Genomic DNA, 15893 nt, shown 5'->3' on the forward strand with positions numbered 1-15893 from the left:
CGGTATATCGAGCGGCACGCAACACCTATAACAGCTCCCTCTCGCCCCCGTACGCTCGATGAGCTTACACGGTCACTTCACCTCCCATTCCAGCCAGCCTGCATAGGCCTACAACATCAGGTGCAACTTTTGAACTTGTTTACGGTACACTGAATCGAAACTCCTCCCATCCGGTGACGTCAGAGCTCTAACTGACAGGTGCTTTTCGGTGATAAATGGACATGTGGGGGAGCTTACAGCAGGTAAAAGTTCCACAAGGCAGGCGTTCACGACTTAGGACCTCATGGCAAAATATAAACCACGTGTGGAGGCACAAGCAAGCATTCCTCTTTGACAAATTGTCCATACTAACGGCCCAGCTACCCTACATACCCTTAACCAAGGTTACGTACATGTACGCCCAAGTCACTGATGAACATGTGTGGACAAACGCCAAAATTGTAGTGGTACCCTTAAGTTTGTAGAGTCGACAGTAAGTTTGTCAAACAAGCTTGCTCATCCGACAGATTGGTTCTTTAGTGGGATGTAGGCCTATATACCGAACACACAAAAATAAATAAATTAAAAAAAAAAATCGAAAAAAATTGTCTTGGTTTTTGTTTTGCTAAGCCATGGATTTTAAATGCTGAATTTATTCTTCATACATCGGAGGAAGCGATGCAAGAACAACACTCGACAGATCATGATATAAATATGAAAAGGAACAGTGTATTGAGTTTCTAGAATCCTAGCTAAGCCTATATGCCCTACATATCCAACGATAGGCCTATGTGTGATATAATATATAGAGGCTGTATATAGAGAGAAGTTGAGTACGTCCAGCAAATAGAAGATTTTTTTCAGGAAGCGATTACTAAAATTCGCGTGCATCCTGTCGAACAAATGAAATAAACGAAGAAGGCACTAACAGCAAAAATGACGCTAAGCTGCCTTGAAAATATTGGCTTACCACACTGAACCTATTATAGCGGAGTGTAAACCAAAAAGACCCACCGTGCCAAACACGGTTACGTGAGCTCTATACATGTATATTTTTACGCATTTAGCAAATTAAACCAAGGCATTGGCAACCTAATATAGGACTTCCGGTTCTTTAAAGCATTTTCAAGGTGTGAATCAAACAGAACTACCGTGTTGTGCAAGCACGGATAGGCCTATATGTTTAGGTCCTATACCCCCATGTAGTTAGTAAATTAAACCAGATTAAATCCTTCTAAATACGCGCACTGTACGCCAGCAATGCATTGTGAACATTCCAACCACGCTTGATTTAGATGACAGACGCAATTAAGCACCCCCCATGGCCCTCTTCCGCCACTTCTATTGTGCGCCCAGTCTGATCTCAAACCCGCGCGCTGTTCGAAACGCGCATAACTAAAACGGACCGAGCAACAAAGGATGCGCGGAAAAGGAGAACAGAATTCAAGTTAAAAAAATGTGCGGAAATCTGATCGAGCAGTCTAATTTATGATATGTCGTATTACCATTCGCGTGCGTATGAAGGCCTGTATATATATATATATATATATATATATATATATATATATATATATATATATATATTAATCAACACATCACTTGCCCTAGCTGCATAGATAGGCGTGGTATAAAAGAGTTACCAGTACATCAGAATAATAAAAACACTTACCATTGCTTTGTGCATGGATCTGGCGCCGTTTGTATACGATAATTTTGTGGAAGGGTGCAGCTGAACATATATAAAGGGGGATGACAAAATATCGAGAAAAAACAGGGTTGTAGCGCACCTATAAAACGTATTACAAACTGTATTTATTCTGAGGGTACAAGCGGAAATGAAGTTGGACAATAAAATGTCTATTCTATCAACATAAATATCTACATGCATATGGCAGATATGATATGCACATATCATATGTATGTATCATATGTATGCATCCCTCCTTGGTACACAGAAAAAAAATGACCGTTTAGATTCTACATGGCAGTTAAACGCTCCACAGACATGACTGTCAAACACCATGGATGCATTTAATAACCAGTTAGCGTTTAAAATGATTGCTTAAAATCTAAAGGGAGGAAACAGTGTTAAATGACTAAACGCCAGTGGTCAGTACACCCGTGAAATTCCGAAAAAGTGGTGTTTGCCTCTCACAGCACACCGTTTAGGTCTAAACAGACGCTTAGTTGAGGTAGTCAACGTTAGTAATGATGTACATATATTGTATTACATTGTATTACATATCCTATTATTAAAAATTTTGTGTTCTTTTTTACATATCCATATAGAGATATATTTTATCTGTTTATTTTCTTTTCCAGTTTTTAGCATTTCACTGACAAATCAAAGTTGATGTATCAACCAGCGTCGATCTATGGTTATCAGCATCGAACTATATGACTGGACATTCTCCACCTTTAAGCCTTACCATCGTCATATATAGGGTCAGACTGAAAAATCTTTAACACAGCGTTAGTCACCAATCATTCAATCATTCAATCAATGGCAGACATCTCGTTAGTCCACACCACGACGAATCGCCACTTGGCGATCAGCTTGTTAGTCCACCGGCCACGACGAATGCGTGAACCACTTGGCGATCATCGTGTTAGTCCACGCCACGATGAATGCGTTAGCCAGTTGGCGATCAGCTTATTAATCCACGGTATGACGAATGCGTTAGCGACTTGGCGATCATATTTTTAGTTCATGCTACCGTACGTTGTTGTTAGTTCACTTGACAGCCGTCTCGTCAGCCCACGGCACGACAAATGCGGTAGCCACTTGGCGATCATCTTGTTAGTCCACGCCATGACGAATGCGTTTGCTACTTGGAGATCAGCTTGCTAGTAGACGAATGCGCAAACCACTTGGCGGCTATCTCGTTAGCCCACGGTTAGCCACTTGGTGATCATCTTGTTAGTCCACGCAACGACGAATGCGTGAACTACTTGGCGGCCATCTCGTTACTCCACGCGACGTTGTGAACATTCTCCACATTTAAGACTTGGAACGCCCTTTACGGACTACTAATGGTATGCGAATGTCGGACATGACGCTTATATTTACCGTCGTCATATATACGGTCAGACTGAGAAATTCTTTAACACAATGTTAGTCACCAATCAATCTATCATTCATTCAATGGCGGCCATCTCGTTAGTCCACACCTCGACGAATGTGTTTGTCACTTGGCGATCCGCTTGTTAGTCCACTCCACGTCGAATGCATTTGCCACTTGCGAATCAGCTTGTTAGTCCACGCCACGACGAATACATTTACCACTTAGCGATCAGTTTGTTAGTCTACCAGCCACGACGAATGCTGAATCACTTGGCAGCTGTCTCATTTGTCCACGCCACGACGGATGCGTTAGCCACTTGGCGATTATCTTGTTAGTCCACGCCACGATGAATGCGTTTGCCACTTGAAGATCAGTTTGTTAGCCCACGCCACGATGAATGCGTTTGCCACTTGGCGATCATCTTTAGTCCACGCCATGACCAATGCGCTAGCCACTTGGGGATCAGCTTGTTAGTCCACACCACGACGAAGGCAGGAACCACTTGACAGCCGTCTCCTTAGTCCACGCCATGACGAAGGCGTTTGCCACTTGAGGATCAACTTGTTAGACCACCCAACGATTAATGCGTTTGCCACTTGGCGATCAGCTTGCTAGTAGACGCAACCACGAATGCGCAAATCAGTCGGCGGCCATCTCGTTAGTCCACCCGACGACGATTGCCCTAGCTACTTCGTGTTCATCTCCAGCATTAGTCCATGCAGGGTCGTCTTATTAGTCCACACGACCCCGATTGTTAGCCAAGTTGGCGATAATCTTGTTAGTTCACGCCACGACGAAGGCAGGAACCACTTGACAGCCGTCTCCTTAGTCCACGCCTTGACGAATGCGTTTGCCACTTGAGGATCAGTTTGTTAGCCCACGCCACGATGAATGCGTTTGCCACTTGGCGATCATCTTTAGTCCACGCCATGACGAATGCGTTAGCCACTTGGGGATCAGCTTTAGTCCACACCACGACGAATGCGGGAACCACTTGACAGCCGTCTCGTTAATCCACAACGCGACGAATGAGTTAGCCAAGTTGGCGATAATCTTGTTAGTTCACGCCACGACGAAGGCAGGAACCACTTGACAGCCGTCTCCTTAGTCCACGCCATGACGAATGCGTTTGCCACTTGAGGATCAGCTTGTTAGACCACCCAACGATTAATGCGTTTGCCACTTGGCGATCAGCTTGCTAGTAGACGCAACCACGAATGCGCAAATCAGTCGGCGGCCATCTCGTTAGTCCACCCGACGACGATTGGCCTAGCTACTTCGTGTTCATCTCCAGCATTAGTCCATGCAGGGTCGTCTTATTAGTCCACACGACCCCGATTGTTTTAGCCATTTGGCTGCCGTCTTGTTAGTCCATGCACGTAAGGACCATCGCGTGAGTTCACGCAGCGACCAATGCGTTAGTTCGCACGGAGACTTTGCATTAATGCACGCAGCGACCAGTGGGTTAGTTGGAGAATTCGAGACCACATTAGTTTTCTTCTCGCGGAGCGTTTTAGTTCACGCGGCAACCATCATGGAGAAAACGGCATTAAACAAACTTCGTGCAGATATCATCGTGTTAGTTAATGTTAGTTCACGAGGAGGCCACGGCTTAACTATGTGCGGTGATCATCGTTTTAGTTAATGTGGAAACCACGGCTTAACTTCACGCGCCACCATCAGCTTAACACATGCGCAAGATCGGGGTTTTATTCGAACAGCTTCATGCCATTACACCTCGCATAGAATGTTTTGTTTCATAAAGTAAAATGACACGATTATAGGAATGGAGTACTGAAACAATCTGAAGGACAGCGGAAAAGGCAAGTGCGTACCTATAGTTGAAATTTAGGCTTGGGGGGGGGGGGTGTAAATTCTAATGATCAGCTAACATGTGATATGATGCTGTCATACATGATCCATGTACGGGCCAGTTTAATCCTGTTTTGAAGATACGTATTAATTTGGTTAAACGTCAACATGATGAATCGTTTATCTTGTGACAAATGACTGGGGGGGAATGCTGTTTCCTGAACTGAATATACATGATGCTGCCAATTCTGGGGGTGGGTGGGTGATGATGCGGGAGTGGGGAGGGGATATTTTTGTATATTTGAAGAAGATAATAATATGGGAAGTATAGCAAAATATTCTTCAGAAAAGTCAATTTAGCTGGGGCGTTATCAGCTGGTTTTGTATTCACTGATAAACCGTTATTCGTTCAACTGATAACACGACGGCATAGAGCGTGGCCTCTACAGATGTGTAGCTAAATCACCTCCAGGCTATCGAAACAGATGGGCCAGCAAACCCACAGAGGGTTATCGCCCCTTATATCGACCTGGTCGCCAGGAACAAACGGTACATTGATACGATACTGTGACAAATGGCATTTTATTGTTTAAAAATATGGAATGGATAAGGAAAGTCACTGGCGATTTCAATGACTAAAACTATGACGTGATCTAACCGTGCTCACTGAAGCTTGAACGCTATTATCTGACTGAGTTGAGTGTAACGTGCAGTTTATCATCAGTTATGAAATGATTAGGCCTAACTAATCACGTCTGGAAAGCTAGGTGTGCTGTTTGATGTTGTTAATAAAACTTGACCTAGACTTTTAGATAAGAAATCTTTGCTTTTTCATGAAAATGCAATATTCCACAACAACACAAGCAAAGAGTGAAGGAAACTCCATGAGAAAAACCTCATTGTGCTTTACACAGTATATACATTCATGTTGAATCACTATGGCTGTTTTGCCTAAACACAAAGATTTATTTAAAAATGTATTTGATTGGTGTTTTTCGCCGTACTGATGAATATTTCACTTATTCGACAACGGTCAGCATTATGGTGGGAAGAAACCCTGTAGAGCCCGGAGGAAACACAAGGCCATTCAAGTTGCTGGAACATCTTCCCATGGACGTACTAATCCCAGTGAAGAACTATATTGTATTTCACAAAACTTATATGAGCAAAGTGTACAAATAATAGGTATGTCCGATCAGTTCTGTCATTATTCGAGTGTTATCAATACAACCAGTGTGATAAATGGCGACCTTTACACATAAGGATACCAAGTGGTCACTACAGGCTTATGGATAACAAATATAAAATACTCGGTCCACTGTAAGTTGAACTCTCTTATTTATTTATTTATTTATTTATTTATTTAGTTTCATCTTTTGAACAAATTATTCGTCTTGATGGAAGCAATGCTGTCTGAGTGAAAACAATCCGGTTCGAGTGAAAGCAATGCTGTTCGATTAGAGGCAATGCTGTCTGAGAAGTAGCCCGAATGTTGGAAATTCTCCTTGAAGCTTAGCTACATCATTGGAGTGATTCTGATCGAATGAAAGCGATGTAACCCTGTGGTACGAATGTATTCTGAGCAATGTAAGCCCGTCAGTATAATTCTATTTATTTATTTGATTGGAGTTTTACGCCATTAGCTCGGTGGAAACCCACGACCATTGCTGACAAGCCGTCCCATGAATAAATGGAGAGGAAGCCAGTATGAGCTGGATTTGAACTTACAGCGACCGCATTGATGAAATGCTCTTTGGGTCATTGTGCTGCACTAGCAAGCTAACCACTAGGCCACTACGCCCCCCTCTCCACATGAAGGCAATTTTGCGCGAGTAAGACAATGTTATAATATGATTGCATGTAAAGCAATATCGCTGGAGGGAAAGCAATGTTGCTCGAAGGAAAGCAATGTTATCCAAGTGGAGGCAATAGGTTTGGAGTGGAAGAAGAAGCAATGTGGTCCGTGTCGAGACAATTGCCAACTGAATGGAAACAATACTTTTAGCGGAAGCAGTAAGATTGATGTACAAATGTTCTGGTCCAGTCGAAGTAATGCCGCTTAAGCGGATACAGCTAGTTTTAAGTGGAAGCAATGCTGTCAGAATGCAAACCATTCGCTGTTTGAGTTTGACTGGTAGTAATGCTGCAAGGGTGTGAGAAATGTTGTTAAATGGTTCAGAACTGGCAGATCAGTAAGGAATAGCCAGGATAAATCAATGGAAATACTGTCAGTGTGGATGCATTAGTGAAAATAATCCAATTTTGGTGAAAGCAAAATGATTCGATTTGGAAATAATTTTATCCGAGTCCTCGATTTTTTCTGTGATTTGAGTAGAAGTGGCGCTAGTCCAATGGAAGCAGGGATGTCTTTGAGGAAGCAATGCGGTTCAAGTTGAAGTACTGCTACCAGAGTCAGCAATTCTGTCTGAGAGGAAGCAATGCAGTTCAAATGGACGCAGTGCTACCAGAATGGAAGCAATTCTGTCCGAGAGGAAGCAATGAAGTTCAAGTGAAACTAGTGCCGTGAGAATAAAAGTAATTGTGTCATAGAAGAAGCAATGCGAATAGATGGGAACCTACTCTGTCTGACAGGAAATAATGCAGTTCATTTGGAAGTGGTGCTATCAGAATAAAAGTAATTCTGTCTGAGAGGAAGGAATAAAGTTCGAATGGAAGTAGTGCTATCGCAATGGAAAGAATTCAGTTCGAGAGGAAACAGTGCTATCTGAATCCAGCAATTCTGTCTGAGACTAAACAATGCGGTTATGGAAGTAGGAATATCAGAATGAAAACAAATCTGTCAGAGAGTAAGCAACGCGGTTCAAGTGAAAGTAGTGCTGTCAGAATGGTAGCAATTCTGTGTGAGAGGAAACGATACGGTTAGAGTGGAAATGGAGATCAAAATGGAAGCAGTTCTGTCATAGAAGAAGCAATGGTGTTCAAGTGGAAGCAGTGCAATCAGAATGGAGGCAATGCTGTTTGAGTAAACTATGCAGCCCGAGTGGAGGCAATGATGTCAGGCTAGAAGTAAATTAATGCTCTAAGAGATAGGCAATGTGGTTTGAGAGGAAGTTGGCCACGATATGGCTGAATATGGCATTATGGTGGGAGGAAACTGGGCAGAATCCCGAGGAGGCCCGTGTGATCTGGACTCAAACTCACAGCGATCGCACTATGGAAAGGCTCCCGGCTACCACTAGGCCTCGAAGGCTCAAAAACTACGACATTGGGACGGATTCATACAAAGAGAAGCAATCAACGATTTTTAATGATGTTGAACAAATCAAAAGAATACGAATTGAATGTGAGTAAATGAATTCAGTATTTAAATCGTGTACCATGCTAGTTCATATGTTGTCGTTAATCAAAATATGCATAGTTCCTCACAAAGAAATAACTGACAGAGTTTCTTCAGTAGTTGTCTCGGTGTTCACTGAAACAGGTGATCGTTACATCAATGTCAAAAATACCAAGCATTCATGGGATGTTTCGACTTTCATCGAGTTACATGAATTTCTTACTAATAACATCTTTGTGAAATTTGGGGAAACCATGTACAAACAGTGTGTAGGTATTCCGATGGGTACAAATTGTTCACCCCTTCACTTATACTTGTTCTCATATGGACACGACTATGTACAGAAACTATAAAGAGGTAATCCTCACTAGGACCGATCTTTCTCATTCACTAAACCGTGTACTAGTATTGATGACCTGCTAGCTTTAAACAATCCATATATAGCAAAGGCTGTGAAAGATATATATCCACCTTCGCTGAATTTAAAGTAAACCACAGATTATCCAGATTGCATTTTTTGTCTAGACCCATATTTGTACAAAGATCAAAACGGTATCCTCTCTCGCAGACTCTGCGTCAAGAGGGATGGTTACAATTTTGACATTGTAAATTATTATCCTTACTTGGACAGCAATTTGCCGAAGGGTCCTACACATGGCGTGTACATGTCTCGCCTTGTAGCATTTGTTACGTCCCGTGTGTTAAGTGACGATTTCAATCAACGTCACAAGTTATTACTGGAAAAACTTCTGTGTCAGGGTTATTCCATCAAACGCCTTTATTATAAGATTCTTAAGTTTTAAAATGAGTATAATTCTCTTGTACGTAAATATGGACAGCGAGTCCAGAATATATGGCGCTCTGCTTCATGATTGTGTCTAATTTCGTTTAACCTGAGGCTAGGGGCTCTATATTCACCGTTTTCAGTTAGATCGCCGGTTTAGATATACGAACAGTTGCAATCAAAGCGCAACTGAGATACATATTTTATTATTGGCAACTTATATTCTGGCATGGTACACGGTATTTTGATTTCACTCAGTCGTCTAGTACATACCTTGCGTCTTTCCTACATCACTGAAAATTGTTGGCTGCTTATTTTCCTATTTTCGTGTTTTATGTACGTTCTTGTTCTTTGGTAGTTTGTGTTAAAGGTCGTATTGGGAATTTACCTAGTGAGTTCAGTATTCCCGGACTGAATTTCTCGCCAATAATATTTGATGACAGCATTGGATGATAGCATTTAACAATAGTGTATCGGTATTCCAATTCATACCAATTGCTTCCCCAGGTGTCTGCCCAGTTTTCTCTCACCGTAAAGCTGGCCGCCGTCGTATAAGTGAAACATTCCAGTGTACGGTGCCAAAAAAAACCCAGTCAAATAAATAAATTAATAAAACATACCAATTGTGCACTTCTACTGGTACACCTCTACCTGTTTTACATAAGTATATGACTACATTTTAAAGTTTCATCCTTTTCATTTAAGAGGCGTTATGTTCATGACATGTTAAACAATCCCCGAGTTATATTACCCCAAAACTATATACACCTTTGATGAATTATGGAGGATCCTCATGGTTGGATTTAAAGAGACATCAGGTAGTTCTGGTGGTACATTTTATTTGAACCTGTAATATATTACCTATTTGAGCGACAATTTTGAAATTGTGAATTATCATTTATATTTGGGCAGAAATACATGTATACCAAAAGTCAATGCATATTATGTGTGCATATCTCGCTTTGTAACATTAGATCCTATGTAAAGCGTTGGGGATTTCAATATACCTCACAAATTTTTAAAAAATATCTAGTGTGAATGGAAATCCTCATTTTTCACCTTTAATAAATAAATAATAAAATATATATGACATCCCACATTTTCGCGAGTTGAACGTAGCGTTCTATATACAAGGGAGACAACTTTGCCAAATGCCATACTTTCTCTCATTTCAGTCAGTGTCAGTCCGACCACACCTGACCTCCAGCGCACTACGATAGCATAACCTCTGGGACTGTCTCACTACGTAGCTGTTAAACCAGTTAACTTCATCAAAATCTTCATCATGGAAGGCCGCACATTTGTGATTGGTGTGGATGGGAGTGATAACGCCGACAAAGCTTTTAACTGTAAGTAACATTCGCGCAATTAAACTGCGCGATTAAAGGAAGTGCAGGTTATCGTCGGCGACGAGGTGAAGGCCCTACAGGCCAATGGCCGGTTCTCTGTAAAATCGATGACTTGCACACCTTATGGCCAGTGCCCGCCCAGCTGACGCGTTTTTGGCTTCATTGAGAATTCACTTCAACGTTTTAGGAGATTTAGAGTTTCACATTGATATCATATACCTTGATTAGCTAATTTGGTATTGTATGCAATCTAAAGATGGTTTGTTTGTCTGGTTTAACTGATAACATGGTTTAAGTTGTATTGTAATCTTCACCAAATCAAACCATGCACTGTTAACATTACAGTGAATTGCCGGACATACATGCTGATGTGTAGTACGTATTGCTTTAAACGATGTGGCTGCATGCTAGCGTCCTATTTTTGCGACAAGGAGACATATCGGATTTATGACGTGTAAGCATATGTCGTTGGCCTCTAGGCCTATATAACACAGTTAAGCTGATATCATTCAACAGTGGATCGTAAACTCTAAGTGGGTTATGTTACTCATGTTAATCCAAAGACTTTTTATACAGGCCTATACAGTGCCGGCGAGATAGCTAGGCGTCCTCCTTGTCTTGATATATATATATTGTCCTCGGGATATCAATGAGTGAACGCCGGTGTCCATGACAGCGGTTTTAAGGGAACCCACAGATCTAGTGTAAACACTCATGAGCCTACTGCTACATGTAGCATAAAATCTAGTCTGTGGACACAAAAGGGACCCGCACAATCCAACAGGTCTTAAAGACTATTCTCATACATTTCTCTCGCACGCTGTTTTGGCAGTTGTTATGCGTGCTGTGAACCAACCAATCCACGCATGAATTCAAAAACGCCTTAGGGCACACGATTTAGAGATTCACGACTGTACGTACAGACACACGTGTGACATTCTGTCCTTGCATGCTTTGCATGTAATGTAGCCTACATACGGATCCACGGTCTCCATACCGACTTTATATATTTTTATGAATTTTGTGTACCGTAAACCCTTCTTTTGAACTTGTGTAACCATGCTTCAGGATCACGAAGCGATGTTAGACTTAAGTCAAAATTTAAAATTGTTATTCCTTATGTAAATTCTGGGTAAGTTGTTGTAGAACAAATTTTGGCTAAAATAACAGAAATGAACATACCGAGTTTAATGACTGAAATTTTGACGTCAGTCTAAGATTTCTTCGTGATGTAGGTGTATAGTCGTTCGATTTTGTAATCTAACGAAACAATAATATTACCTGAAAAAGATGTGCCTGTATTTTCATACGTCTTTACTGCGTCGTATGCACAGCCGCCTTCTCCTCCTACTCCCCCTCCCCCATGTCCTTTTACTCACAAGAGTTTTATCTTTGTGCTTATTTTAAAACCTTCAGAGATTTTCCCTAGCATGAAGTATTTACCTGGTGTTGAGATGTCAATGTTTACCTAGCCCAGCATTTAAAAGATTATGCCACGTTTCACATAGGCTCACTAAAACGCTTTGTGTGGGCCCGACATTAATGAAAATTAAAAATAGCTGTTTCTTTTTTGTTTTTCTGGTTTTTTTTTTCACAAACATACGTAGATGTTAATTCGGAGTTTTCACGAAAAAAAAAACACCCTCATTTGCCTCAATTGTTATAGTTTTCAAAACGACATGTATGGCAAAGAAATGGTGCAAATTATAAATTGTATATATTTATTTTGACATACACTTAACACCATAACTTCCCTTATGCCTTTCTTTGAAAATTATTTTTCATTTGACTAATAACAAGCTTATATTTTCAGGGATGTTGGATAATCTTGTTGGAAAAAATGACAATGTTGTGGTTGTGCATTGTGCTGAGCTGACCATCCCTTTCTCAACGCGTGAGTATGATGAACTTGTGTTTTCTTTTTTTTGTGACAGTAAATATGATATTAAACAACTTTGAGGTGTGTTTGTTGATCATTCACGATCTGTTATCGGCGCTAACTTTCGCCAGGGGCTTGCTAAGATGTCGATGGATCACCCGAGACACTCCAGTTTTCTCCACCCAGAAACTGACCGCATCGAATAATAGAAAAATATTTCAGTATGTGGTTAACCGTCATGCATTAAGCTAATTTCTTCCCCGACTCTACGTATAGGTGGAACATAAATCACTCTTATTTTTAGACCAATCAAATGCTGCGTGTAGATTATTGGATGGTGTCAAGAATATAAAGTTGTAACTGCAGCTTCCATATATATATTGTGATAGTGACGTCGGAAGTCCCGTCAGCAACCTGCAGATGGTCATCGATTTTCCAGTTTCCTCCTAGCGTAATGCTGGCCGCCGTGGCATAAGTGAAATATAGTACGGCGTAAAACAGCAATCAAATAAATAAATTATTGTCATAGCACAACGTCATGTGCTTTGTTTGTCCCTGTGGTATTTTCTTTTTCTGTGCATATGGAAAAATCTCCATTGTTTGAGTTATTACTCGAACTAGGCTTGGTGGTGTACACAAAGTCATAGCCTTAAAGGGTACTGTAGGTGACAGTTTTGATACATGTATATGTCGTAGTTCTATCGTAACATGTCATTTCGATTTATCTCTCCGTCCGTCGGTATGTCCGTCTGTACAGGCCAGATTAACCCAGATAGGACATGAAGAAACTATGGGAGGAGAGGGAACACAGAGCTGAGCGATCTCTTATTCTAATGAGTTGTTTTGTATTCATGTAATAGGCTTGATGTCCAAGCATTGTGTAACGTTTTGGTTATATTCAGTTGATTGCTCTTCATCTTAAAAGCAGTAACGGTGTAAATGCGACATGTTCTGTCCTTAGTTACTAGTCATGCATGCCTGTGTCGTTGTATAATAATACCTTTGTCATTGTTGTTTTCTGTGCAAAAAATTATCTTTTCTTTTCAGAGGATGCTGTGTCGATTTCTAATGCTATGGCAGAGGAGCATAAAAAGATTGATATTTTAATTGCAAAATATGCTGAAATCCTGAAAAAGAGAGGGGTAAGTATTGTGCGTTGAGGGAGTTCTTGTGTAAAGTGTTACTTTGCAAACATATGGCATTTTAATTTGAAATATAGATTAACTAGTGGATAGCAGATTTTAAATGCGTTTTGATATATTTGTGTTGGTATTGTTTGTGTGGCCAGTATTATGGCCATTGACGATATTATTTGTGTAATGTTAATCATTTACCTAAAGCGTTTGTTTCACATTGTACATAATATATATCATTCGTGTGTTTCTGTTGTCTCCCGTAATTTCAATGCCCACATCGATGTCCCAGAATAAAGATGAAGCCGATATTTCGTTTATGATTGTCTGTCTAAAGCTGACTGTACACCGTACACATGTAATGGTTCCAGATATTTGTATTGGTTTTGTACAGTTGCAACATTTAAACCCCTCAGAGGATTACCGCATTCTTTTTATGGTCACGTCACAACTTTTCAATATAATTTGTGAACTGGTTTGCTGTGAATATTGTCGCTATTGTGATCAATCAAAGGCGTTCCCGAATCAGTGCAGGTAAATAATGGTAAAGATGGCGATAAAAGATAACAGAAATTTTCAGGATAGACGTGGATGTTTTGTCGCTGTATTGCATGGGATGTGTTTTAGATTGCTGGGAGAGCCATGAGGATTGATGGTCAGAAGCCCGGGGAAGCTATCATATCCACAGCTGCATCCTGCAACGCCAATATGATTGTGACCGGAACTCGCGGTTTGGGCTCCATACGCAGAACGATTCTCGGCAGCGTCAGCGACTATATTGTGAAACACGCCACTGTTCCAGTCACAATATACAGGGACTGATTTGACGGGCGGGTATAAAGCCTTTAATTATAATCGATACGTCGCAACTGGTTGTCTATATTCTCTCAGGCTTGACTGCCACCATGTATTGTCGTCATTTCAAAATTATGGACCAAGTATGGGGACCATTTTTGTTTAGACTTAGATTAAACATATTCATTCAGGAAATGTTATATTTTACTCTTTATTTGAATGTTTAGAATTTTAATTCTACAAACCTATAAAAAAACGAATTTTATTCAGTGCAAGTATTAAGTTGCATAGATTTATAGTCAGTATTTGGAATTTACTATTACTTTATTATTATGTTGTTGCATATAGGCAGCAGCTTTTTGTCCTCTCTAAGCCTGATCTTCAACCATATAGGCAGAAACAAAAATACAGGGTTGTATTGCAAATCAGTCCTAACATCACCTCGGTAATAACATGTATAGGCCTACCTCCTATTAGTGAAAGGCTCCAATGTGCATGTTTCGCCTGCGGCTTTTGTCCCTAGCGCAAGTCGTGGTTAAGCCCACATTTGTGACTGCAGCAACTGTTTCTGACGGTTTATTAAAGGTCTGCTAATGAACTCCAATTTTGATTAGTGTTTTGGTGTTTATAATACTCGGAATAACCGCATGCCATGGCCAGGAAGGAGTGTACCGTACCTTCACAGACTGCCATGACTGGTCCCACTCACGCCGTCATCTTTCATGAAAATATTAACTTGGCATTTAATCTAGAGTTATTTCATTGAATGAGTTAAATATGTATACCAGCATTTAACAAGGGCAATGGTAGTTTTGTTTTGTTTTAAATCTGATCTGATAACTGGGTATATTCTGTCAGCTGTTTTTATGTGTTCACATTTACATTGGGCGTCAGTGCCTAAATGACCTCCCCGTCCCGTATATTGCCACAATATGTTGTTTGTTTTCAGGAGTAAACAAACGTTGTTTCTGCATGAAGGTCCCATGATAGGGTAAAGTTATATACATATCAAACAAATAGTATCTCCCATCGGTATTGTCCTTTGCAGTCAATACTTAGGTTGTAATAGGTTGTCTAAACTGTTGATCGATCAGGTATTTGTACCAGCTCGTGACTGAGCGAAAAGCATGAATGATTGCAGTAAACCATGCATTGCTTTACCTGTTGATATCCAAGAATATATGTGCGGTTTGTATTCTAGAATTTACTATAACCTAGTCTGGAAGTAGAACGAACAGAATATCTGAATACTATGCACTTCAAGCTGCCATAGCGTTTGTAATATGAAGCTTTACATTTCCTCAGGTGATTTTTGGCTGGAACCCTTTTTACCCCAGCTTGCAGTTACCCGTGCGTATGTATTGGCCAGACTGTTCTTCCTCTGTCGAGTGTTAACTATTCAATGGTTTATGATGCGTTACATTGTTTGTTTACAACTTTCAAAGCTATGCACATGTATTTGTAGCTATTTAACACTGTTGAATAAAGTTTACCCTGAAAATTATGAATGTGTCACTAATTGCCTCTATCATTGTTGTACATCACAACATTTTATTGTCTAATATTTTACAAGTGTTTCATGCGCTTGTTATAATGTCTTCAGTAACGTCGTCTTAACCATAACCATTAAGTCCAAAAAAATGTTAACCATTAAGTTTTAAAAAATGGAGGCATCCTTAATGGTTTTATGTTCAGTATTGTGTCTGATGAGTTTGAAGGTTTGAATTTCCCCTCATCACTGTGTTTAAAACCTCATTCTAAACTATATACGTATAGGGAAGTGCCAGCTGTTGCTCTGG

General features: G+C 40.5%; 1 protein-coding gene across 1 annotated transcript; it reads left to right on the forward strand.

Moving 5' to 3' along the window:
* Positions 1 to 10166: 10166 nt before the first annotated feature.
* On the forward strand, positions 10167 to 15586 carry LOC135471136 (putative universal stress protein SAUSA300_1656). The gene is made up of 4 exons (XM_064750224.1): positions 10167 to 10287; positions 12101 to 12181; positions 13214 to 13308; positions 13927 to 15586. The coding sequence occupies exons 1-4, from the start codon at positions 10224 to 10226 to the stop codon at positions 14119 to 14121; spliced, it is 435 nt and encodes a 144-aa protein (XP_064606294.1). The 5' UTR covers positions 10167 to 10223; the 3' UTR covers positions 14122 to 15586.
* The last annotated feature ends 307 nt before the right edge of the window (positions 15587 to 15893 follow it).

The sequence above is a fragment of the Liolophura sinensis genome, chromosome 7, assembly GCF_032854445.1.
Source record: "Liolophura sinensis isolate JHLJ2023 chromosome 7, CUHK_Ljap_v2, whole genome shotgun sequence".
Classification (NCBI taxonomy): domain Eukaryota; kingdom Metazoa; phylum Mollusca; class Polyplacophora; order Chitonida; family Chitonidae; genus Liolophura; species Liolophura sinensis.

Bases quoted from the DNA above. Each gene is read 5' to 3' on its own strand.
- LOC135471136 (XM_064750224.1), top strand. From the start codon at position 10,224: ATGGAAGGCCGCACATTTGTGATTGGTGTGGATGGGAGTGATAACGCC. The intron at 12,182-13,213 runs GTGAGTATGATG...TTTTCTTTTCAG, and splicing joins GACCATCCCTTTCTCAACGC to AGGATGCTGTGTCGATTTCT. The intron at 13,309-13,926 runs GTAAGTATTGTG...GATGTGTTTTAG, and splicing joins AAATCCTGAAAAAGAGAGGG to ATTGCTGGGAGAGCCATGAG.